Source organism: Bos mutus, chromosome 1, assembly GCF_027580195.1.
Source record: "Bos mutus isolate GX-2022 chromosome 1, NWIPB_WYAK_1.1, whole genome shotgun sequence".
Taxonomy (NCBI): Eukaryota; Metazoa; Chordata; class Mammalia; order Artiodactyla; family Bovidae; genus Bos; species Bos mutus.
Genome location: NC_091617.1, coordinates 65,675,716 through 65,700,654, shown reverse-complemented (window position 1 = coordinate 65,700,654; position 24,939 = coordinate 65,675,716). Strand labels below are relative to the sequence as shown.

Below are 24,939 nucleotides of genomic sequence, written 5' to 3'. Positions count from 1 at the left end.
TACTAATCATATATGAAAAATCTCTTTTTCCATGTAAGATAACTTATTGTAGATTCTGGGGTATATGAGGTGGATATCTTGTTGGTGGCATTATTCTGCCTATCATACAGCCAATACCAAGGGTATCCACAAGCAAGTGCAGACATTGCTGAAGTTACAGAACCCACTTTTACAGACATCTCATATCTATGTGGCTCAGTTCCTTAGTACCTCGCCCTTCTCCAGTGATATCAAGGCTATTCTCTTTAACCAAATTTGCTGGCACAGGTGACTACCTGACCAAACGATGTTTCCTACCAGTATTCTCTGTCATATTCTTGAGAGGCTTGTTGTATGTACTATGCTCTTTCCTGTGGTTTTCTGCCCTTTAACACTCATATCTCAATCTGACCATCTCAAATGCAACAGATAGCTTCTTGAACATCCTTCCAGCACTCTCATATGTACAGACACGTCCCCTTTAACTTTCTCATCTAGTCTCCTGAATTTTTCTGACTGCTTCTTAGGGGAAGAGACATTTTTACTTGCCTTTTCTCCATCCCTTTGCTTTGTTTCATTTGTAAGCTAGTTGTGTGTGGGTTCTCACTCACTAAATCACGACCAGCTCTTTGTGATCCTATGGACTGTAGCTGGCCAGGCTCCTCTGTCTGTGGGACTTTTCTCGGACATTTCCTCTTGCAGGAAACCTTCCCAACCCAGGGACTGAACTCGTATCTCCTGCGTCTTCTGCACTGGCAGGTGGATTTTTACAACTGAGCCACCTGGGAAGCCAGCATAAGCTAATCATTCCATTGCAAAAGCAAATTTAGGAAACAGCTTATTTCCAAGCAGAAGGTTGCATCTGCACATTTACCTAAATCTAAATGGCAATGAGATTGAGAGAGAAATAGAAGTTAAAAACTCTCGTTTTGAAAAGTCAAAGCCTGGACAAACATGATACATCTGTAACCTGACCCTGCGCTGTGAATTTTACTTTTATATCACAGAAATCTCTCAGCACACTCTGTGCTTTGGCAGTTTGAATGGCTCTGCCATATGCTTTGTGTCAATGTATTAAAACTGGATTATCACTTCCAAATTTACTGTTTTTGGAATACAACAGGATGAAATGAATGACTACTGATGTCATCTATTTATTTTCTTAAAATCTGTACCTGCACTCTTAAGATGCTGACCAGAAGCATTACTTATCTTGTGCTTTTTACCATAAATGAGTGAGGAGGTTTTACCTTAATTCTTAGCACCAACCAAACTTTTACTGGAGGCAATTAGTGAGAATAAAGTCCAACTTTATCTTACAACATCATCCAAACCAGCCCTAATCACAAACAGGCATGGAATTCTTATAAAGGCAGGGACCACTTTGCCCACATTAAACATATAACATTTTTACAACAGAAGTCAATGAGGAGGCTACTCAATGCAGTGTTGTTTACAATAGAAAACCTATAGGAGCAACCCAAATGTCCAACAGAAAGGACGTAGTTAAATCAATTAAGGTGTATCCACATAATGGAGTGTGTTGGGGCCATTTTGAATGATGCTACAGAATAATACTTAGTGGCACTAAAAATTTTCTTCCTACATTTAGTATAAAACAGTTTGAAAACAGTATGTTACATTATCCAAACTGTGAAAAACAGTCTTCATAATACTATCCCATTTGTGGAAAAATAACAGATTAATATACAGAAAAATCTGGAAGATACACACTAAAATGTCTGCATAATCATTTTTTTTCTTACTAGTGGAACTTTAGGCAATTTTTATGTTCAGTGTATGTGGTAATGGATATGTCCTACTTGGTAATCATTAAGAATTAATATTCTATTTTAAAATCAGTGGGGCGTAATTCATCTAACTTACTTCTTAGGAAACCAAGACTTTTAATAGATGAGAAGGAAAATCTTATGGTCATCTAATCCTCCCCTTCTCCCACCAAACAGCCTTGCTTGAACACCATCAGGTCCATAATCATGAATGTTGAGGAGTGTTTTCACCCTTTTAGTTCAATGAATTCTCACAGTGACCCCATGAAGTAGGTAAACCAAGGAATAATTAGCTTTGTCTGGAAATGAGGAGTACATTTGTAAACCTCAGATTAGAAATGTTGTCTTTCCTGGAAACCCAGAGCCACCTTATCGGCTCTTACTCCCATCTATATGGGCTCCCGACCCTGGGAGAATCTTTTCCTCCAAACACTTGCTGACTCTTTGCCAGCCTGGGCTCAGCCAGGGAGCTCCAGAAGGCGGCTGATCGGGAAACAGCTGCAAAGTGGCAATCTGCAGAGAGGACAAGCACTGACTCACCACATTCATTAGAGGGGCCAGGCTGCTTCTTCTTCCTTTTCTTTAGTGTTAGAAACACCATCCCACTCACGACCACTGTTACAAGTAGAGCTGCAATCCAGAGGATGTGGTCTGGGACAGGGGGGCTTGGCACAGGTGACTTTGCATCTAAAAATGAACCCAAGTTTGCAATCAGCCAGGAAGGTTGATTATGAACGTTTTTATAATTACTGCTCTTCTCTTTCTTTACATGCCAGCATCTCCTCAGGGCTCTACTGCCAGAGGAGCCTGAAACTCACATGATTTGGGGCATAGAGAATCCTAGTCTCAGGGCCTCAGCAACTGACTGAGAACCAAGCCAGTGACTCTGATCCATTGCTTGGACTAGCTGTCTTGCCTTCCCTTCCCAGAGGCTGGGATGACAGTGACCCTGATCTAGAAGAGGGTCAACTTGGCCCTTGGTTTTGCAATCTGGGCAATGTATGTACACTGAGGCTCTGAAGGTACAGTCAGCTGGGCAGCATCCTACTTCCTCAACCCCCTCCATGGTTCTGAATTTTCCCTTGGAATAAGTCCTCTGTCCAATATCATCTGAGTATCAGGCTCCAGACACTTCTCACCCCGACAAACATAACAGCCCTCTCACAGGCCTCCAGTCTCCACATTTATTTGTTTTTCCCCCTGATGTCACAATGGACTTTCTCAGCATGGCTTTCAACATGTCCCACCTACTGGTAAACCTTTGATATTTCTTAATGCCCTGAGGAATCAGGGTCAGAATCAGCTCCGGAGAAATCAGGACTTACTTCCTTGCTCATGGATGGCTAAAGTTCCAAGAAGTTAGTAAAATAGACTTTGGGAGGGAGAAATAGAGCTGAGTGGCCCATTTTATAGACATTTATGAGAACAAGTCTGGTAGTTAATCTCAAATAACAGGAGACTAGGACCAGTTGACCTCCCATTAGCTTAGGGGCAGTTTGTGGACCTATACCGTGTTCCTGGGACCTTAGGAAAAGGAGTTGTTGGCACTGCAGGTCACATTCAATACTTTTTGAGTCTGTCCCAGTTTAACCTCACTTGAGCCTGTCTGGCATCCCAGTAAAGGAGGGTAATACTTGTTGTCATGGAGGCTGCCACCTTTGGATACCCCAGAAATGTTCCTTGATGTGGGGCCTAACCTATCTCTGATCTAGCCAGAGAATAGGGACCCAGAGAGGCAAGCCCCATCTTCCTGAGGCAGCTGGAGCTGAAACATTTCTGAAGATGGTGGCAGTGAGGAATGTTTTGGTAGCAGTTGAGAAGCAGCAGAAAGGTGAGCCATGATGAGGCTGTAGTGGTAGAAGGACCCTGTACCTGTGGGAGTCATGGCAGAGAGCTGCAGGGTGTTTCATCTTTGGTGATGATGGCAGCGCCAAGAAGTTGCTAAATCTCAGGACAGTGTGGGAGAGGCTTCTAGCAGCCCAAGAGAGGCTATAGTAGAAGCAACCAGGACAGGCAGGGTGACCATGCCATTTACTTAACTGTTAAGAGTCAGAGGTGATCAGAAGGAAATCAGCATCAGGAGAGAGGACTGGCCTACTGGTACAGCTAAGCTGGCTGGTAGGGGTGGGCTCCAGGGGGTACAGAGGTTAAGAATCCACCTGCTAATGCAAGGAACATGGGTTTGATTCCTGGTCCAGGAAGATTCCACATGCGTTGGAGCAACTAAGCCCATGTGCCATAACTACTGAGTCCCCACTCTTGGGGCCGCATGCCACAACTGAAGCCCATGTGCCTAGAGCCCCTGCACTGCAAGGAAGAGTAGTCCCTGTGTGCATCTGCAAAGACCAAGAGCCACCCAAAATTAAATATATATATATATATATATATATACACACACACATATACACACACACACAAAATACAATGCATCTCGAGGCCAAGTCATATTTAAACAATGAGTCACCAGGAGAGCGGAGCTGTCAAAGCCAGAGGATGGAGCAAGGAACTGGAGGGATGCTTAGGACGGGGCAAACCAAGGGGCCAGAGCTGGAGGAGGGGGCCAGGGCAAGCAGAAGGCAGATGGGTGGGGGGAGGGTTGGGACTGGAATAAGCAGTGTTGAAGGCAGTGTGGGTGCAGATTGCCTTTATTTCAGAAGAATTTTTCAGTTACCACTCCTCAGAAGCGGAGCCTCAAATGAGCGGCAAAGCCAGGAATTTAAGATAGCAGGCTCCTATTAGTGGGCACTGCTTAGTTTCATCCCTTTCCTCCAGTGAGACTGGTCCTATATTACACCATCCACATGCCACAAGCATTTCTGCTTCTGAGTGTTTCCTTGACACATGCGTACTGATGGCCACCATTACCTGTGCCCACGGTAGGTGCTACTAATTGATTGTGGCCCTCTAACCACCCAAGTCTGGATGCTGTTTCAGAATTTCCAGAAGCTACCACAAGTACCTGTCATCTCTTTACCACACTTATTCAGCCCAGTTATTTCTGTTACGGTAATATAAGATCCCATTTCCTTTAGGAAGCCTTCAATGACCCTCAAGGAACTTGCCTATCTCTGAATGCCTGTAAATCTTATTGTCAGTCACTCTTGTTTTTAAATTTAGTTGTATATTTCCATAGGATATAATTTAGATTTCAATTCAGTCTTTTTAAATCCAGTTTACCATGTGTGTACATCATGGGGTTCTGGTTCTATGAGAAGATCCCTGAGAGCAGAGAGTATGTTTTATACTTTCTGGTTTTCTCCTCTGCCACCAACAATGTCTAGAATGGTCCTGTATTCATAACATGTATGTATGCACATGTGTGTGTTTTAATGAATGAGAGAATAAAGGCAACCCAAAACACCAGGCCAGTGTCAGGGCTAAGAATATGCATTCTCAAGTGCACCATAGGTTCATAGCCTCCTGGACCCTGTAGAAACAGGAGCTGTCTGTCTAGGTCCTTCCTTACAGTATCCTAAAATGGCCCAGTTGGAGGCTTCCTGGCAAGCAGGGGACATTGGATGATCTGCCTTACCCATCTGTGTATTATACATGATAAACAGAACAGTCTGGGGAAGCAAGCTTACCTATATTGTAAGGTTGGGATAAAATTATCTTCGTTGGCTCAAGTTGCAGGGCACAGAATATGGTCACATTTGTTTCAGGAGGGATGGGAAAAGACACGCTGATAGAAACATTGTATAGTTCTGTGATATTACTTTGAGATTTCTTCATGACAGCATCATAGGTGCTACTTGAATTTGTAGTGTTTAGACTCACATACATCCTCTGAGGTTCTGGGTAACCTTGTATAGATGAGCAGGTCAAATTGATGATGTTAGACTTTTCTGTTTGGTTAGCAATTAGTCTTATTTCTGGTTGACTGAAGTTAGCTGAAAGCAGAATAGAGATATAAAAAAAGAAAGAAAGAAATCAGTTTCAATTTGATGTATCTGGAATGGAATAGCAGATAACTAGGTACTCTGGGAACTCATTGGGAGTATGCTTGGCAGTCTTAGGGTGTGTAAATTGTGGGCCTTGGCCCATGGTGAGAGCCATGTAATGATTCCACATTTATTTTCAGGAATGGAGTTCGGGGCCACCATGCTTCCTGCTTACCCCAATCAAGGAGGTGCTCTCTGAGCCACAGGAGGGCTAGCCCCTTCTGCCAGCCAAATTCCTTACTCTCCTTCTCTAATCACTAGGTACTGTGCAGGTTCTACATACTAACTCATAGTTGAGTGTATTGTTTCTATAATTTCAGTGATTTGTGTGCTATCTTTACAAGTTTTGCTCTATCAACCCACTACTTAAGCATTCTGCTTGTATGTGATGTGGCAATAGAAGGTAGATTGCCAAGGTGTTGCCCACTTTAAACCTCATTAACAATAGTTATTCTGGATCTAGTAATTCTGCACCTGGGTATCTATCCAGATAGAGATTTACACAAAAACTTGTACATGAATGTTTATAGCTGTTCTATTCATAATAGCCCCCAAATGAAAACAACCCAATGTCTTTCTATGGGTTGAATGGATAAACAAAAATGTTACTATTCATAGTAACAAGGAACAGACTTTTGATACATGTGACAACTTGGATGACTCTCAAAGGCATTATGTTAAATAAAAGAAGCTGGTTTTAAAAGATTACATACTGTATGACTTAATTTATGTGATAGTCACAAAAGATAAGTCTATAGGATGCAAAACAGGGGTTATGGGTATAGAGAGCATATGATTAGAAGGGCATAGCATGGGGAAATTTTTTTTTAGGGTGATGAAAATGATTTGTATCCTGTTTATATTGCTGTTTACTGACCTCTGGTGGCTCAGATGATAAAGAATCTGCCTGCAATGCAGGAGACCCAGATTTGATCCCTGGGTCAGGAAGATCCCCCGGAGAAGGAAATGGCAACCCACTCCAGTATTCTTGTCCAGAGAATCCCGTGGACAGAAGAGTCAGGTGGGCTACAGTCCAAGGGGTCACAAAGAGTCGAACACGACTGAACGACTAACACTTTCACTTTCTTTGTATTGCTGGTTACATATATCTGTACCTAAGTTCAAATTAATAGAACTGTACACCAAGATAAAAATGATTAATTTTACTGTATTTTAATTTTAAAAATTCTGTAGTGACATTTAGGTTTTTTCAAGGCCTGGAAAAATAGAGGAGTTGGTTTGTCAGCTTTTGGATTGTGTGCCTTGGGTTATTTCCCTCCTGTCTTCTGGGCTCATGATTGGGCAACAAGCAAGTTGTAAGCAACCTCCAGGAGACTGAAGGGAAATCTCCAATTAGCCAGCTGTCACCCTTGCAAACTCCAGGCAAAGAGCTCCAGGCAAAGATTTAGTGGGTGAGAAATCTTGGACTAAAAGAACAAATGAATGTAAAAGAGATTAGAGACCTATATGGTTCATATAAACTTAATAATGTCCAAATCACCCATGGTTTTCACTTAGCTGCATTACCTTGGTTTAGTTAGCTCTAGCTGGTCCCTAAAGCAAATTCTTACAGATGCTTCAGAAGTAAACCATAAAAAGTACAAAGGATTTTTAGTTCCCTACTCCCAAGCCCTGCATTCCCCTCAGGAGGGCTTCCCAGAACTGGCTGTCCTCTGCGTCTCTCTTGAGGTACCCCTTTCCCCACCTATTGCAGTCTCATCTAAGAAGGCCTGGGATCTGAACACACCATTGACTACATACCCAGCACTATCAGGTCAGAACTCATCTGGTGGATGGAAACCAATCCTTGGGACCTTCTATGATGGATGAAACATTGATACGAGCCTGTGTCTTTGATTTGAACGTTGTGGAGTCTCAAGGTCCAACTGTCCTGGTCAAAGCTTGTGCGGCCTATATACTTGGGATTAACATTATTGGGCTTCTCTTGGCCTTTGAATAGCTCATAGAGAACCAACTTATTCTGATCCTGCCAAAATATCACCAGTTCGTCCAGGCTGAGGTTTTGGGTGTTTGGAAAGTGGCATGGCAGTTCTCCAGTCTCGTTGAAGAAGGCATGACTTTTCAAGGAAGCAGCACCTGAAAAAGGAATGGTGGAAACTGGGGAAAGAGAAACAAGAGGGAAAAATAAAAATCCCAGAAACTCCATTTCTCTTTATACAATACCCAGTTACTATTTTCTCAGTAATGATCTTGAAGAAGTAGATATTAAACTCTGGAACCGTGCATACACACTGGTATGTGGAGAAAGGAAGGGGTTTTTGTCCTCATTCTACTGCTAACTGGTTGACTTTGTGCAAACTGCAACTCCTATGGAGTTTTCTTATCTGTTTAATGAATGAGTGGACTAAACATTCTGAGGTTTCTTCCAGTACTGTGGTTCTGTGAATTTAAATGCCAGAACAGGAAAAGCCAGCAGAATTATATAACTCATTCACCCATTGGTTACCTTCCTATAATCTGAATATTAATTCTTTCCACTGTAGCTGTTATAGGCTCCAGTACTTCTTCACCATGACTGAAAGTTTCCCCCTCCCTTTCCTATTCCCTAATTCCTTGGCCTGCTATGGAGAAAAGATTTCTGACCATGGTAACAAATGTGATATCCTTCCTTTCATTATACCTTGTAGCTGGGTATCATAGTGAATAACATCTTTAAAATTCAAATAGTTCCCTTTATAGAGCTTCCCTCATGACTGCTTCTCCCACAGCCAGCTCCTTCAAGGAGAAAAACAGTTTGGAAATGACACAAATTGTCAACCAAGGCCTCTATTCTGTAACCTCTCTAAGCTCTTTCAGAGATCAGAAAGAGAACTGGGCAAATATAATGGTTGTTTTGGGATGTGGTGGTCAAAGACCATTTTAGGTACATGAATGAAATGCTGGAAATGAATCATAAGTGGGAAGGTGAGGATGTACTTTTGGAGTATTGGGGAATCCCCAGGTACCACAAACTTGCTCTCCTCAGCATGCATGGATTTGCTTTTGGAAACTTTTTCAAACCCTAGAGAATGTGCTGGGAGGGTTCAGAGAAAGGCTTTCATTCCTGAGGGCATATTGGGGTTTATATTTGGGCCACATAACTCCTTAAATGCAATGGATTATAGGGTTTTTGTAGAATTTATTCTGGATCACAGAATTACTTGAAACTTGCCAAGAAATTAAGTTGTGGTTAGTGAGAAGTACAGGGTTAGGTGGTGAAATGCTGTTTCTCAGTTAACGTGAAGTTAGATGCCACTTTGGGAAGGGAATTAGGATGGTTCTAATTAAGCTTCGTCATTCCAGACTTCAGTAAAGGGATGTTGACATTAAGGAGGAACGGAGAGGTAGGTTGGTGAGGGAGATGAGAGATGTTACTTGAGGTGTTCTTGGGTGGTGGTAGGAGAACTTAAACTGAAATGATCAATGGGTTTCTCTTCTTAAGGGAAATGGGTTTTTCTTGCTAAAAGAGAAATATTAGTGATATGCACTTGGCAAAACTGAAGTGTGTGCAGAGTAGCCCAGTGAGAATGGATAAGCAAGGAGGGGATTGGGGTGGTCTTGAACTCTATGGGAAGGGACTCCAGACATCAGTGAAAGTCTGAACAAGTTCGAATCATTGCTTGTTGCATTATACTCACTAGAACACTGTGAAGCCTTTGAAAGTATAAAGTACAGTCTCTGTACAGCATGCATTCTCATATTGGAGAAGGTGGGAAAATCTACCCGGGTACTTGGAACAGTGAAAGGGGAACTTAAAGACGACTTTCTGCATTCAGTAACCTTACCAGGCACTCCTGGGATAATGCTGTTCCTTTGCTAAACTTTGAACGATAATTGCAAGGACTGATGTTGAGGCTGAAACTCCAATACTTTGGCCACCTGATGCGAAGAGCTGACTCATTGGAAAAGACCCTGATGCTGGGAAAGATTGAGGGCAGGAGGAGAAGGGGATGACAGAGGGTGAGATGGTTGGATGGCATCATTGACTCGATGGACATGGGTTTGGGTGGACTCCAGGAGTTGGTTATGGACAGGGAGGCCTGGCGTGCTGTGGTTCATAGGGTTGCAAAGAGTCGGACACGACTGAGCGACTGAACTGAACTGAACTGAATGATAATCTAAGGGTGCCACCTGCTGTAAAAGCTTCTAGCAACTATCTCTGGGAAAACTCATGCTGGTTTTACCACACATTTGCCATATGATATAGAGCAGATGACCTAGTAGAGAAACCAAATACATAGTTGAAAATTCTGTCAGTTAACTGACATGGTATATTATTACTCAGCAGTCAGTTGTGCCTCTAGCTGGGAAATTACTTTGCCTTTGGCTTCTTCTGTCTTCCTGATTTAGGGTTGCATCTCCACACAGCCTCACAGTAATTCTTCTCCTGCCTGCCTGCTCTCTCCACTGACGGACGCGTCCATGACCCAGGCTCCCTCTCTCAAAGATAAGAAGGAATTTTTCTTCCACCCATCCAACCGCTCCCTTCTCATCTAACAACCGAAAGTGTGGTCTGTAAATGCAGTGTCTCTAGCCCTACCCCAGACCTTCTGAGTCTGCATTTGAAATAGACCTCCAGTTTGAAAAGCCGCAGTAGAGTATTTCTATCTCTGTCTCCAGTGGAAAAGAGTGATGATGAAATAGGAAAAATCTGTTTCCACCCATCCCTCCCCAAACCTTCTCTCTTTACCCTGGAGTGGAAATCACTCTGAAGTCCCTTTTGAGTGGAACTGAAAGTATTTCACAACTTAGACTCCATATTCCCCACCAACCACTGGCTTCCATGACTTAACTCGGAGATATGCATACTAATCACTTCTCTGACGATATAGGGAAGATTTAGCTCAAAGTCTGCTCTCTCTAAGTGGCTTCAGGCTTCCCTGTTATGACCCTAAACTTAAGGCCACCCAGATACTGTACTCACTGGGCTCCCCTGGAGGTTAAACATTGAGATTCTCTTCCCTGGCACTTGAGTCATAGAAATGGTCTGGGTCTAGTTATAACCGGCTTCCCAGGTGATGCTAGTGGTAAAGCACCCATCTGCCAGTGCTGGAGACATAAGGGATCCCTGGATCAGGAAGATCTCCTGGAGGAGGAAATGGCAACCTGCTCCAGTTTTCTTGCCTGAAAAATCCCCTAGACAGAGGAGCCTGGCAGGCTATAGTCCATAGAGTCGCAAAGAGTCAGATATAATTCAAGTGACTTAGCACATAGCACATGTTAGGAGATGGTCACTCAAGAATCCATCTAGACACCTCCCAAATCAGCTGGAGACATTTCTTTCAAAAATGCCTCTATCAGGAAGACATTGCTGATAAAGTCCACTTTATCAGCTGAGGATTGTCACCAAGATACTGTTTGGCTGTCACACAGAAACTATAGTCTTCTAAACTTGTGAGGTCTCTGACCCCAGCCAGGACTTCAGTTTTCCCCAGCTACTACCCAAATGCATATCTTATGTTTTCTAGGTCATCTCTTCCTCATATTACTATGCTTATCTGTATTCATGAATTTCCCTTCTTTTACTAAACTTACTTCAAAGCTCTACCAGTGTCATTCCATTGTCATAAACTCTTTTATGTCTTCAGCCTCTTCATCAAATGTTTCCCATAAGGTTGTGCTTTTGCCCCCAGCCACTACTTGTTTCATGACACTTTACAGGGACCTTTAGTAACACTCTTCCCCCTTTGAGGTGTTCTCTTCTTTCACTGCTCTTAGCTACTAATCATTTGTCACTACTTCCTTACTCACTGAAGATTTTTGGCATTAGATGCAAGGTCTTTCTAATCAATTGTTCCTATCAAATATCAAAGGTGGCTTTGGCATGGATAAGTTTACCAGCAACCATGCCTCAATGTTCTTTGATCTTTGCCCCTTGAAAGATCTTTATCCACAAGCTATTTCAGCAACTCCTTTCCCGTGACATAATCCTAAATCTTATTGCTAAGAACGTCTCTGTCCCTATAATCTTAAACCTCAATGTGCCAATCTCTGTCTGCAAGATACCATCTTCCAAGATTTGCTCTTGATTACCTTCATCTGTTCCTCAACTTCCTCATGACTTCAACTCTATCCAGTCTATACCCTATAATGCAGTGCTTTCCAAAAGCAGTCTCTTAATAGTATGACTAAGATACTTAATTTTCATCTTACTTAATTTTAGATAATTTAAATTTAAATAGCCACATGTGGTTAGTGGCTATCATATTGGATAGTACAGCAATAGTGTACTTTTTCGATCATTCCTTTGCAAGCAACTTCCACAAAATTGCCCTTTTGTGCAGATTTCATTCCAAGAGCAATCTACTTTTGATCTACATATCTGTTCTTATGACTGAATGTTTGAACACTCCTGGAGAAAATTATTCAATTAATTAGACTCGTGACATTACAAATCACGTGTCTCTAGTTCACTTAACTTGGCCTCTGGGCTGCTCACTCTACTTGGTAAACCCTCTCCCTTCCTCCCAGCAGTTATTTCAGCAGTACCCTCTGCTACTGCTTGTAGTTCCTCTTTCTCTTAGAGTTAACTTTTCTGAAAGACTAAATAAAAGACCTACAAGACCTTTTAGAACTAACACCCCAAAAAGATGTCCTTTTCATTATAGGGGACTGGAATGCAAAAGTAGGAAGTCAAGAAACAGCTGAAGTAACAGGCAAATTTGGCCTTGGAATACGGAATGAAGTAGAGCAAAGACTAATAGAGTTTTGCCATGAAAATGCACTGGTCATAACACCCTCTTCCAACAACACAAGAGAAGACTCTACACATGGACATCACCAGATGGTCAACACTGAAATCAGGTTGATTATATTCTTTGCAGCCAAAGATGGAGAAGCTCTATACAGTCAGCAAAAACAAGACCAGGAGCTGACTGTGGCTCAGACCATGAACTCCTTATTGCCAAATTCAGACTGAAATTGAAGAAAGTACGGAAAACCACTAGACCATTCAGGTATGACCTAAATCATATCCCTTATGATTATACAGTGGAAGTGAGAAATAGATTTAAGGGCCTAGATCTGATAGATAGAGTGCCTGATGAACTATGGAATGAGGTTCGTGACATTGAACAGGAAACAGGGATCAAGACCATTCCCATAGAGAAGAAATGCAAAAAAGAAAAATGGCTGTCTGGGGAGGCCTTACAAATAGCTGTGAAAAGAAGAGAAGTGAAAAGCAAAGGAGAAAAGGAAAGATATAAGCATCTGAATGCAGAGTTCTAAAGAATAGCAAGAAGAGATAAGAAAGCCTTCTTCAGTGACCAATGCAAAGAAATAGAGGAAAACAACAGAATGGGAAAGACTAGGGATCTCTTCAAGAAAATCAGAGATACCAAAGGAACATTTCATGCAAAGATGGGCTTGATAAAGGACAGAAATGGTATGGACCTAACAGAAGCAGAAGATATTAAGAAGAGACGGCAAGAATACACAGAACTGTACAAAAATATCTTCACGACCCAGATAATCACAATGGTGTGATCACTGACCTAGAGCCAGACATACTGGAATGTGAAGTCAAGTGGGCCTTAGAAAGCATCACTACGAACAAAGCTTGTGGAGGTGATAGAATTCCAGTTGAGCTATTCCAAATCCTGAAAGATGATGCTGTGAAAGTGCTGCACTCAATATGCCAGCAAATTTGGAAAACTCAGCAGTGGCCACAGGACTGGAAAAGGTCAGTTTTCATTTCAATCCCAAAGAAAGGCAATGCCAAAGAATGCTCAGACTACCACACAACTGCACTCATCGCACACGCTAGTAAAGTAATGCTGAAAATTCTCCAAGCCAGGCTTCAGCAATATGTGAACCGTGAACTTCCTGATGTTCAAGCTGGTTTTAGAAAAGGCAGAGGAACCAGAGATCAAATTGCCAACATCTGCTGGGTCATCGAAAAAGCAAGAGAGTTCCAGAAAAACATCTATTTCTGCTTTATTGACAATGCCAAAGCCTTTGACCGTGTGGATCACAATAAACTGGAAAATTCTGAAAGAGATGGGAATACCAGACCACCTGATCTGCCTCTTGAGAAATTTGTATGCAGGTCAGGAAGCAACAGTTAGAACTGGACATGGAACAACAGACTGGTTCCAAATAGGAAAAGGAGTTCATCAAGGCTGTATATTGTCACCCTGTTTATTTAACTTATATGCAGAGTACATCATGAGAAACACTGGACTGGAAGAAACACAAGCTGGAATCAAGATTGCCGGGAGAAATATCAATAACCTCAGATATGCAGATGACACCACCCTTATGGCAGAAAGTGAAGAGGAACTAAAAAGCCTCTTGATGAAAGTGAAAGTGGAGAGTGAAAAAGTTGGCTTAAAGCTCAACATTCAGAAAACAAAGATCATGGCATCCGGTCCCACCACTTCATGGGAAATAGATGGGGAAACAGTGGAAACAGTGTCAGGCTTTATTTTTCTGGGCTCCAAAATCACTGCAGATGGTGACTGCAGCCATGAAATTAAAAGACGCTTACTCCTTGGAAGGAAAGTTATGACCAACCTAGATAGCATATTCAAAAGCAGAGACATTACTTTGCCAACAAAGGTTCATCTAGTCAAGGCTATGGTTTTTCCTGTGGTCATGTATAGATGTGAGAGTTGGATTGTGAAGAAGGCTGAGTGCCGAAGAATTGATGCTTTTGGACTGTGGTGTTGGAGAAGACTCTTGCGACTCCCTTGGACTGCAAGGAGATCCAACCAATCCATTCTGAAGGAGATCAGCCCTGGGATTTCTTTGGAAGGAATGATGCTAAAGCTGAAACTCCAGTGCTTTGGCCACCTCATGGGAAGAGTTGACTCATTGGAAAAGACTCTGATGCTGGGAGGGATTGGGGGCAGGAGGAGAAGGGGACGACAGAGGATGAGATGGCTGGATGGCATCACTGACTCAATGGATGTGAGTCTGAGTGAACTCCGGGAGTTGATGATGGACAGGGAGGCCTGGCGTGCTGCGATTCATGGGGTCGCAAAGAGTTGGACATGACTGAGCGACTGATCTGATCTGATCTGAAGCAGTGATTGCTGTCTCCACCCCTGCCTCTGTCTCCACCTCACTGATGAAACTTCCCTGGCAAATGTTGTCATTGTCTCCCCCCATTGTTAAATGCAGAACACTTTTTAGACCTTATCTTATCTGACCACATTGTTGAACACTGCACTGTCGGCTGTCTCTCCTTCTTGAAACTCCATTCTTTCCCAAACTCTGACATCCTGGTCAATTTCCTCTCATCATCCCTTAAGTAGTGACTAGGGCACGGATGGTTCTCCAGGAGTTTTCATGACTGAGGTGATATTTCTGTGAAGACTAGCTTTGCTTTGATCTCATGCTCACTGTGGATCCCATATAGATATAAATACATACACAGTTATGTATATATATTATAGGTATATAATATATATAAAAAAATATATTATATATATATATTTTATAAAAAAATATAAGTGTATATTTTATATTTTATAAAATATATAACTATATTTTATATTTTATAAAATTTTATATTTTATATATTATAAAATATTATATATTATATCTTTTATAAATATGTATTTTATATTATATTTATATTTTATATATAAAATAAATATTTTATATTTAAATAAATATTTATATAAAATATATATTATAATATAATATATTTTATATATTTTATAAATATATATTTTATAAATAAAATAAATATTTTATATTTAAATAAATATGTAATATAAATATATGTTTTATATATAAAATATATATAATTTATATTTATATAAATATTTATATTTATATAATTATATATTTATATTTATAATTATATAAATATATATAAATATAATTTATATATTAATATAAATATATATTTTTATAAATTATATGTATGTTTTATATATTTTTTGTAAATATATATTTTATAAATATATATTTTATATTATATATATTATATATAATAAATATTTTATATTTAAATAAATATGTAATATAAAATATATATTATATATATAAATATAATTTATATAAATATAAATATAAATTATATATTAATATAAATATATTATAAATTATATATATTATGAAATATATAACTATATAACTATACTATATATTATATGGAATATGATCTATTAAAATATATGAAGTATTGTATAAGATAAAATATAAAACATATCATTACATGTCAAAAAACTCAGCTCCTGGCAAGTCCAAGCCCTCAGATTATACCACCCACTGCCCCTCATAGCTGTTGTTATCCATCTTGTCTTAGGCATCTCCTTATTCACTGAAGTTCTGAGCTCCTAGCTTCCCCATCACTGCCTTTGTCTAGGTAATTTCAGCCCCTTGCACACAATGCCCAACCTCTCTCTTTCTTGTCCTCTTTTCCTCCAGTATCTTGTCCTCTCTACCCCAGCCATCTCCTCCCTGGACCAGAATTCAGATCTTATTGTTATCACCTCACCTCCTAAAAACTCTCAATAGCAAGCATCTTACCTTGTGGCCAGGAAGTTCCCCTGAAGAAGGCAATGGCACCCCACTCCAGTACTCTTGCCTGGAAAATCCCATGGACGGAGGAGCCTGGTAGGCTACAGTTCATGGGGTCACAAAGAGTTGGACACGACTGAGCGACTTCACTTCACTTCACCTTGTGGCCACCACCTTTTCATTTTATTCTTTCTCCTACCACCACTCCATAAATTCTCCCACCTCATTGGAATATGTTATGAATTGGAATATTTCTCATTGTATCTGCAGATAGTACCCTAGGTCAAACCTCCAGTACCTTTTGATTGGATAATTGCAATTGCCTCCTATCTTATCTCCCTACTTATACCCTTGTTCCCAAATCTAATTCCTTAAGCCCAACTGATCCTTAAAAATGCATCTCAGATAGTATAACACTCCTGTCCAAAAGTCTCTGATGACTTCTCATCATTCTGAAAATTATATCCAAATCCTTTCCCATCACGCTGAGAACTATACCCCAATCCTTCCCGTGACCTATGAAGTCTTATGTAACCTGGTACCTTGCAGACGTCTTCCCTTCACTTACTCTGCCCCAGCCATACACTGGCTTCCTTGTCAATCCTCCAAAAGGCCAGGCACACTCTATTCCAAGGCCTCACCACTTCAGTCTTTTTGCACAGCCAAAAAGACATTGCAGTCTTGAAATGGAGTTGCAGTCAAGGATTTGCTCCCTTCACCGGCCAGTCACGCTCTTTTACATATTTGTATCTGTAGCCCAGGCACCTTTGTTTTGCAGTTTATTTGGGGCCTTGGGCAGAGGTCTTCAGAAGATGCCTCTGCTGAGGCTGCCTTATGTTTGGAGACATTTTCACCTTGCAGGCTTACTTTTCCCCAGCAGACTCCGTATTTCCATTCTGAGCCCTTCCCCCTCATCCTTCCTTTCCACCTCTCCCCAGGGTCCATAAAACTGCTGGAGCCTTTTGATCTGAGTGCCCTCAACAGCCTGAAGACCCCCATGTCTGTACTGATCTACTTGATTCTTGACTGGTCTGCTGCACAGAGAGAGAAAGAAATGAAAATGTGGAAAAACAGGTTAAGAGTTCAGAGGAGTTAGTCTGAGAAGTACTGCTGCTGCTGCTGCTGCTGCTAAGTCGCTTCAGTCGTGTCCGACTCTGTGCGACCCCATAGATGGCAGCCCACCAGGCTCCTCCATCCCTGGGATTCTCCAGGCAAGAACACTGAAGTGGGTTGCCATTTCCCTCTCCAATGCATGAAAGTGAAAAGTGAAAGTGAAGTCACTCAGTCGTGTCCGACTCTTAGCGACGCCATGGACTGCAGCCCACCAGGCTCCTCCGTCCATGGGATTTTCCAGGCAAGAGTACTGGAGTGGGGTTTCATCGCCTTCTCCGAGAGAAGTACTAGTAGTTCCTAAAAGAACAGAATGGGAGGAATGGTAGAGAAACAATATTTAAAGAGATAAAGATTGTGATTATTCAAAACTGAGAAAGACACAAGTCCTTAGATCAGAAATGCATACTCAGTACCATGACAATAAATGAAGATAAATGACAATAAATCTGCACCTAGATATACTATGGTAAAGCTGCTAAACAAAAAATATCAAATACTTTTTCAAATTTACAAAGAAAAAGAGAATCATTCTTAAAAAAAAAAATGAAGAAAGAACACCTATAAAACAATGACAATTAGAATGAAAACTCCTCAGCAACCATAAATCAAATAAGACAAAGGGGGCAGTTACTTCTGAATGAATAAAACACACACATACAAATAAAGCAAATTACAGCATTTTGACTCACTGGACTAATACAGTTTCAAAAATTATAAAACTGAAAGGAACTTAGGAACTTGAGAAAGTGTGTATGAAACAATACTGAATAAAACATTCAGGGATTTGCATGTATATTGTGGTCACAACTATACGTAACTATTTTTACTCTCTTGCCTGTTAACATTATTGTAAGGACCAGAGAAGTGATTTTTAAATGGTACAGGGAGCTGAATACTTTTTAATAGAGACATCTACAGGGAGAAGGAATGAAAGAAAGTGAAAATGAAACCAAGAATGGGTAAATACTGTTAGAGGATGTTGAAAGAGTTTTTTGTAATTTTGAGATCCTGGAATTTGGCCCTATGGCTGGCAATGGCTATAAAGGAAGGGCTACAAGTGTTTTGTTTCTGTGAATCTCAGCATACCCAGGGGACTGAGTTGCATACTTTGGAGATGGTATTAAGATCTCTCACAAAGGAAAAACAAGCTACAATCTCTCAAACTCTTGCCTCTTCCTAAAGTAGTTTGTTTGCCATTGGAGCCTCTCTGTTCCCTACAAATATCACCCCTGCTCCCAATCAACCCTATACTTACCCTATTCAGTGACCATCTTCCACCAAATTAACTTGTCAGACAGCCCATTCTCTCTGGAATCTACTAAACATTAAAATGATCCACTACTTCAGAAGTAAGATTCTCCCTACTGGGAAGCATACATGTATTTCAAAGACCCCTGAAACAGTACCTTAATTTTAAAGGAGTGACTCCAAAAGGAAAACCATGAGGCTTCATGACACTTCTTTGGGAATTTGGGAATTAGGTCTGAACTATATCCACCTCTGTGATTATACTGACCACTATAACAGCAACAGGAAGTGGGAGTCAAAGTAACCATATAAATCTGCAACCACCCATATAGGAACCTGGACAAATCCGGGGGAAACAATAAACCTTTACACCAGATACAAAACGAAGGTTTGAGCCAATTTTATGTAAATCTTAAAAGTGAAGGAATAACCCCCAACTACTCCTGGTATATAAATTGTTCAACCAGAAGTATTGTTCAAGAGAAATGAGAAGCCCTAGGACCCAGAGAACCTCCAGACAATAAGAGAGCATCCTTCAGAAGTCAAACTAAGAAGAAACTTCCTCCTGATGTGTAAACTATTGATTTCCCAAATACCACTCTGACTCCAGATTTAAGTATTACTGGAGGTGCTGGGATTGCAGCAAACAGAGCTGGACAGTTAGAGGTACCTTTGCTAGTGGCAGCTCAACATTCCTTTAGCTTTATAAGCACAGATTATAATCTAAACACAAATTATAATCTAATAAATACAAATTAGAATCTAATTCTGCAAGAAGGCTGCCTTCTTGCCCTTTTAGGTTTCAAACTCTCATTCAATTTTTGCCTCATGGGCAGAGTCAGCAAACACACTGTCTGATTTCCATGACTAGGGGAAGACACAAAACATATTAGGGGGAAAAGGAGAAACAGAATTATTTCACTGCACTGTTTCATATCTGCTGTCAAATGAATTATTTAGCCCTGTGTTTTTGCTGGGTCAATTGCATCCCCTTTCTCCCTTTGGATGCCTGCCTATGAGCCTGTCACTGCTCACCAGCCCAGTAAGCAGAGATGTGCCCTGAGAAGGAAGATGAGATTCAGATGGATTCCTTTTCATTCTTTACATAAGAATGAAATCTGTTTTGTTGTTGTTGCTATTTTTAATCCTATGTGAAGTACTGGCAATGTTATCTTCTAATCAAGTGTCACTGTCTTCTATCCCACTTTAAATTTGTACTGCCAAAAATATAACCACTATTCTCTCATCACCATAAAGCTTAAATGACTTCCATTTGGGGGAGTTATTTTTAAAATTTCAGTATTGATAACTCTTTTCAGAAGTTAGGAAGTGTCCAAGCAGTTTCAAATGCAAAGCCAGGGCAAAAGTGACACCTGGACTCAATTTTGGTAAGGTTTCTCAGTTTTATTTTCACTTTCCATGCGCAGAGTCAGAAAGTTTAGGGGGAGAAGGGGTAAATGATATCTCAATTCAGACTTTTCTGAAAATTTGTTTTTAGGCCATTTTTTTTCTTCCCTCCCAAGTCATAAGACCTGGGGCTGGTCACTGTATGAGAAAGACCAGGGCCCAAGCTGTAGGGACAGCTAAGGTATTGACTGCAGGGAACTTGGAGGATGTATTTGATGGGAAAATTGTGAACTTGACTGAGGCACAAGCCACATGATCTATCAAACCTGTTTAGGTGCCCAAGGGACAAATCCTACTATTATGGACAGTTCCCTAGAAAGAGTTAGGAGAAGTAGCATAATGTCAAGGTGAAGTGAACAGATGCTGTATCTATACTGCTGAGTATGAATTCAAGCTCTGCCACTTATTAGCAATGTTGTCTTAAGCAAATTACTTAACCTCTCTGGGCTTTAGTTTGTACATTTGTAAAATAGGGAATCATAACAAGACCTAAAGCAGAGTTATGATGATGTTTAAATGAGTTAATATCTATAAAATGCCTAGAACAGTACCTGGCACAAAGTGTCTGTAAGCAATACATCTGTGTGCTTGTCAAATAAAACAATTAGAAGTGGGATGGGAAGAGGTTCTTGCTGGATAATGTTGTCCAAAGCTTTGCTTCAACCCCTTTCTCTCTGCCCCTGCTCACACATAACTTCTACCTTCCCAAGAGTTAAAATAGCAAATCATATTGGTCCTGGGAAGTGAAAGCTAGTATTATGACCTAAGTCAGTGATCAGTTAGCCCATCTGTAGATCAGGTAACATGTCTATAGCACAGACACAGCAAGCTCCAGGGTGCTAAGCAGAAAGCACTTCCCCAAAAGCCTGTCCCAGCCAGCATCGATCTGAGGGAGACTCTTTGTCAACCACAGCAGGATGAAGTCAGTGGCCAAGGGTCTTATGTGTGGCCACGGGAGGAGGTGAGCTCATGGCCAGTCTAGTTAGTTAGGGGCAGCCTGTGTTCTGCTGCAGTCAAACAGCAGGTGGGCTACCCCTCCCCCGTCTGCCCCACACCAGGACCGGGACACTTCCCTCTCAGTGCCCAGGGTGGGGAAGACAAGCCGCAGGAAGGGGCTGGGTCAGGAGAAACCAAGGGCATCCAGTCCCAAGATGGGTGGCAGGAACTTTGGCCAGCCCCAGTTTACAGAAGAAACTAAACTCAGACAAAGCAGCAAACAGGGAAGGTCTGAGTTTTCTGAGGCCTGACACTACTAAATTTATTTTGAGTGGAGAAGGGCTCTTTAAGAAAAAGAATACAGAACACAAAACAAAATGCCCATGGCCACTGCAACATTGCTCAGCACGGGGAGAATGTGGCAGAGAGACAAGTCAAGAAATCACAGTGGAAAGAGACAGTGGTCTTAACTTATTGTAGTTAAAATATCTTACTAATGAAAACTTTACTAAGACCTAAGACCCATGACCACACTGTTAGGGCTCCTCCTGAGGTCTTGGAGTGGTTTGGAAAGAGCTGTGCAGGTGAGAAGCCCTGAAGCTTAGCCCCTTAGCTTGATAGTAAATCAGCTGATATGATTAGCTGAAGGGCATTTAATCAGGTGGTTGCAGGGCTGGGTGCCTTGATCCTCCCAGTAATAAGTGCCAACTATGTTCTATGGGTGAGAGGTGGGGAGAAGGACAGGGGAAGGAGGTGGTGGGAGAGGAACAGTTGAGAAGAAGAAAACCAATGATGGCTGGTAGCTGGAGACTTTTAGAAGCCAGTTTGTCATTTCCCAAAGGTGTGAGAATGCCAGCAATGGGAACAGAGGAGCAAAAGAATTAAGCTTCAGGCATGTCAGAATAGGGACCTTCCCGTAGCTCCCTGGGCACTGCTGGACAGTCCAGTCTGCCCTCCTCTGTGCATCTAGAACCACAGGTGTAAGATGGCAGAAGGCGTGGGCTCCATCTCAGGTTGGACCCGCCATCAGCTGAGATACCTGTTCTCAGTTGTGATGCTTCCTTCTTCTTCATGAAAGTCTTTCTGGCTTGTGGTCTTGTGTACGCTGAATAGAAAGTGAGTAAACCCCATCAAGTCTCAGGCCCCAGCTTGCAGCTCAGGTTCACGGGGAGACAGTAGGAGGATTCTAGGACTTTATAAAGCCAAAAGTGTGCTTACCAGAGAGCAGGAGGGCCATCACGATTAGAGTGTTTCGCAGTCCCATGGTGCTACAGTTAAAACAGAGAAGATAAAACTCGATTAGAAAACGAAACCAAAAAAGTGACAAAGTGGAGTTTGAAATTCACTTCGGCCCATGGGTGGGGCAAAGATGATACAGTGTGATCATCAAAACCATTTTCTTTTTCTCCTAACCCTACAGACATACCCTATTTCCCAGCCCCCACCCCCACACAAGTAGGCCATGTGACTGGGTTTTGACCAGTGGAATTGTGAGCAGAAAAGATGGGCGTTACTTCCAGGTACCACAGTGCTAAAGCCTCTCTCTTCCCTCCATCCTCTGCCTTCTTTGATGCAGAGGATCCAGAGGAGCAGTCCAAGCGGCCAGAAGATGGTAAAGCCTCACTATGAAAGAAGCTGATTGGCTGAACAAATTAATAAAACAGCTCTTAACACCCCACAGTGATCTGTATTGGACTGTGATGTGAGCAAAAAATAAAATTTTGGTGTGTTAAGTTAATGAAATTTTGGGAGTTGTTTACTGCAGTAGCTGAGAAAGAAATGGCAACTCATTCCAGTATTCTTGCCTGGGAAATCCCATGGTGAAAGAGGAGCCTGGTAAGCAACAGTCCATGGGGTTGCAAAGAGTCAGACACAACTGAGCAACTAAAACTGCAATAGCAGCATTATTATCTTGACCAATAAATGGGTATGGTAGGACAAATAGAAAGTATTTATGGCTTCCCTGGTAGCTCAGTTGGTAAAGAATCTGCCTGCAATATGGGAGACCCTGGTTCAATTCCTGGGTCGGGAAGATCCTCTGGTGAAGGGATAGGCTACCCACTCCAGTGTTCTTGGGCTTCCCTGGTGGCTCAGCTGGTAAAGAATCGCCTGCAGTGCAGGAGACCTGGGTTTGATCCCTGGGTTAGGAAGATCCCCTGGAGAGGGAAAGTTTACCCATTCCAGTATTTTGGCCTGGAGAATTCCATGGACTGTATAAGTCCATGGGATCTCAAAGAGTCACATACAACTGAGCAACTTTCACTTTCATGTTTAGAAATCAATTTTTTTTTTGGCTTCCCTGTGGTTTTCAAACAGTAATGTGCATAAAAATTATCTGGAGGATATGTTAAAGCAGATTCCTGGGGCTTTTCCACAGAGATTCTGATTAGTAGATTGAGTGAAATCCATGACTCGCAAACTCACAGATGATAGTGTTGCAGTGGGCTCCTTAACCACTTTGATAATCCTGTACTAGAAAGTGAAAGGGAAGTCGCTCAGTCGTGTCCGACTCTTTGCGACCCCATGGTCTGTAGCCCACCATGCTTCTCTGTCCGTGGGATTTTCCAGTACTAGAGTGTTCACTTAATCTATGTGATGGAGCCAAGGAAAACGATAAGTATTGCTCTATAACCTCCATGCTCTCTCTTTTCTTTTCCTGCCCTCCATCTTTCTTTATTCACCCATTTACCCCAACTTAGACCAAAAGGCTGTAGAGTGGCTTATAGGGAAGCATAGAATAGGGAAGATGACCAACATTACAAACAGGGGAAAAGCAAACCAAATGCAGGAATACAAAATGGAGTCAAGTACAATGCCAAAGCTAAATGCTTACCATAGAAATCTGCCCACTTTGTATGGTGTGGGTCACAAGTTTGGCTTGTTAACTTTTTAACAGCTAAGGTGAGAAGGAAAATCTAACTGGTGAATCAATTTCCAGATCTGTCCATGAGATAAAGATAAACCAATGCTCAGATGAAAGTATACAACTATTCCTGATCCAACAGCAGATATTTCTTCCCTGTGGGTGATTTGTCTAGAAACCATCCTTGATGCCTGTGGGTTATGCTAGACACCCTTCCTTTCCTTTTCCATAAAACCCAATGTATGACTTTAGGCTGAAAGTATTTGTTATGTTTCTTTCCTTCTGGACTGTAACTTCTTTTTTTTTTAATGAAAAAATTTTAGTAGATCATACCTGCTCATAGTACTACATTTGAAATATAAGGGCAATAAACAGTGGAAAGCAACTCCCTGCCAGCCTTGTCCCCTAGCAGTTTGACTTCTCCCCATAGCAATAAGTGGAGTGACCACTATTACCTGTTAGCAGTTTCTTGCCTCTACTTGCAGTTATTTGAGACAAAGTGAAATGAAAACTGAGACCCATTTTTTTTTTCATTTAATTATAAAACACAAATGTTAGCACACTATAATGCACTTCTGCACACTAACCACTCCCTTGGAGATTTTTCTGTGTCCACACATACTGGGTATCCTCATTCTAACAGTTCCATATTATTCTGGTGTTTTCAATCAGATGTCAATAATTTACTTTACCAGCCCCTATCAATAGACATTTGGGTTTTTCCAATCTTCTGCTGCAATGAAGAGCCTTGATCATATGCCAAATCATATATGTGAGAGTAAGCTATCTTCCTAGGAGCAGAATGGCTTGACCAAAAAGTTAAAAAGCAAATTCAATTTTAATCTTCACACATATTGAAAAATTGTTCTCCCCTAAAACTAGATGCTTACGCTCCCACCAACAAAATCACAGCACGAATGTCCTTATTTTCATATAGATTTTGCCAACAAAGATTTCTAATTTGTAATCTTTACCAATCAGTTCAGTTCAGTTGCTCAGTCGTGTCTGACTCTTGGCAACCCCATGGACTGCAGGACACCAGGCTTCCCTGTCCATCACCAACTCCCAGAGCTTGCTCAAACTCATGTCCATTGGGCCAGTGATGCCATCCAGCCATCTCATTCTCTGTCGTCCCTTTCTCCTCCTGCCTTCAATCTTTCCCAGCATCAGGGTCTTTTCCAATGAGTCA

General features: G+C 41.4%; 1 protein-coding gene across 3 annotated transcripts in view; it reads right to left on the bottom strand.

The window, feature by feature from the left end:
• CD86 (CD86 molecule) overlaps window positions 1-24,939 on the bottom strand; it is a 69,006-nt gene that overhangs the window by 10,068 nt on the left and 33,999 nt on the right. For 2 of the 3 annotated variants that reach the window (XM_005893426.3, XM_005893425.2), the window contains exons 2-5: window positions 22,106-22,155; window positions 7,472-7,828; window positions 5,354-5,659; window positions 2,310-2,456 (exon numbers count right to left, since the gene is read on the bottom strand). In XM_005893426.3, coding sequence (XP_005893488.2) covers window positions 2,310-2,456; window positions 5,354-5,659; window positions 7,472-7,828; window positions 22,106-22,155 — 860 coding nt within the window. The remainder of the gene's footprint in view (window positions 1-2,309; window positions 2,457-5,353; window positions 5,660-7,471; window positions 7,829-22,105; window positions 22,156-24,939) is intronic. The other variant, XM_070370083.1, reaches the window with a different exon arrangement.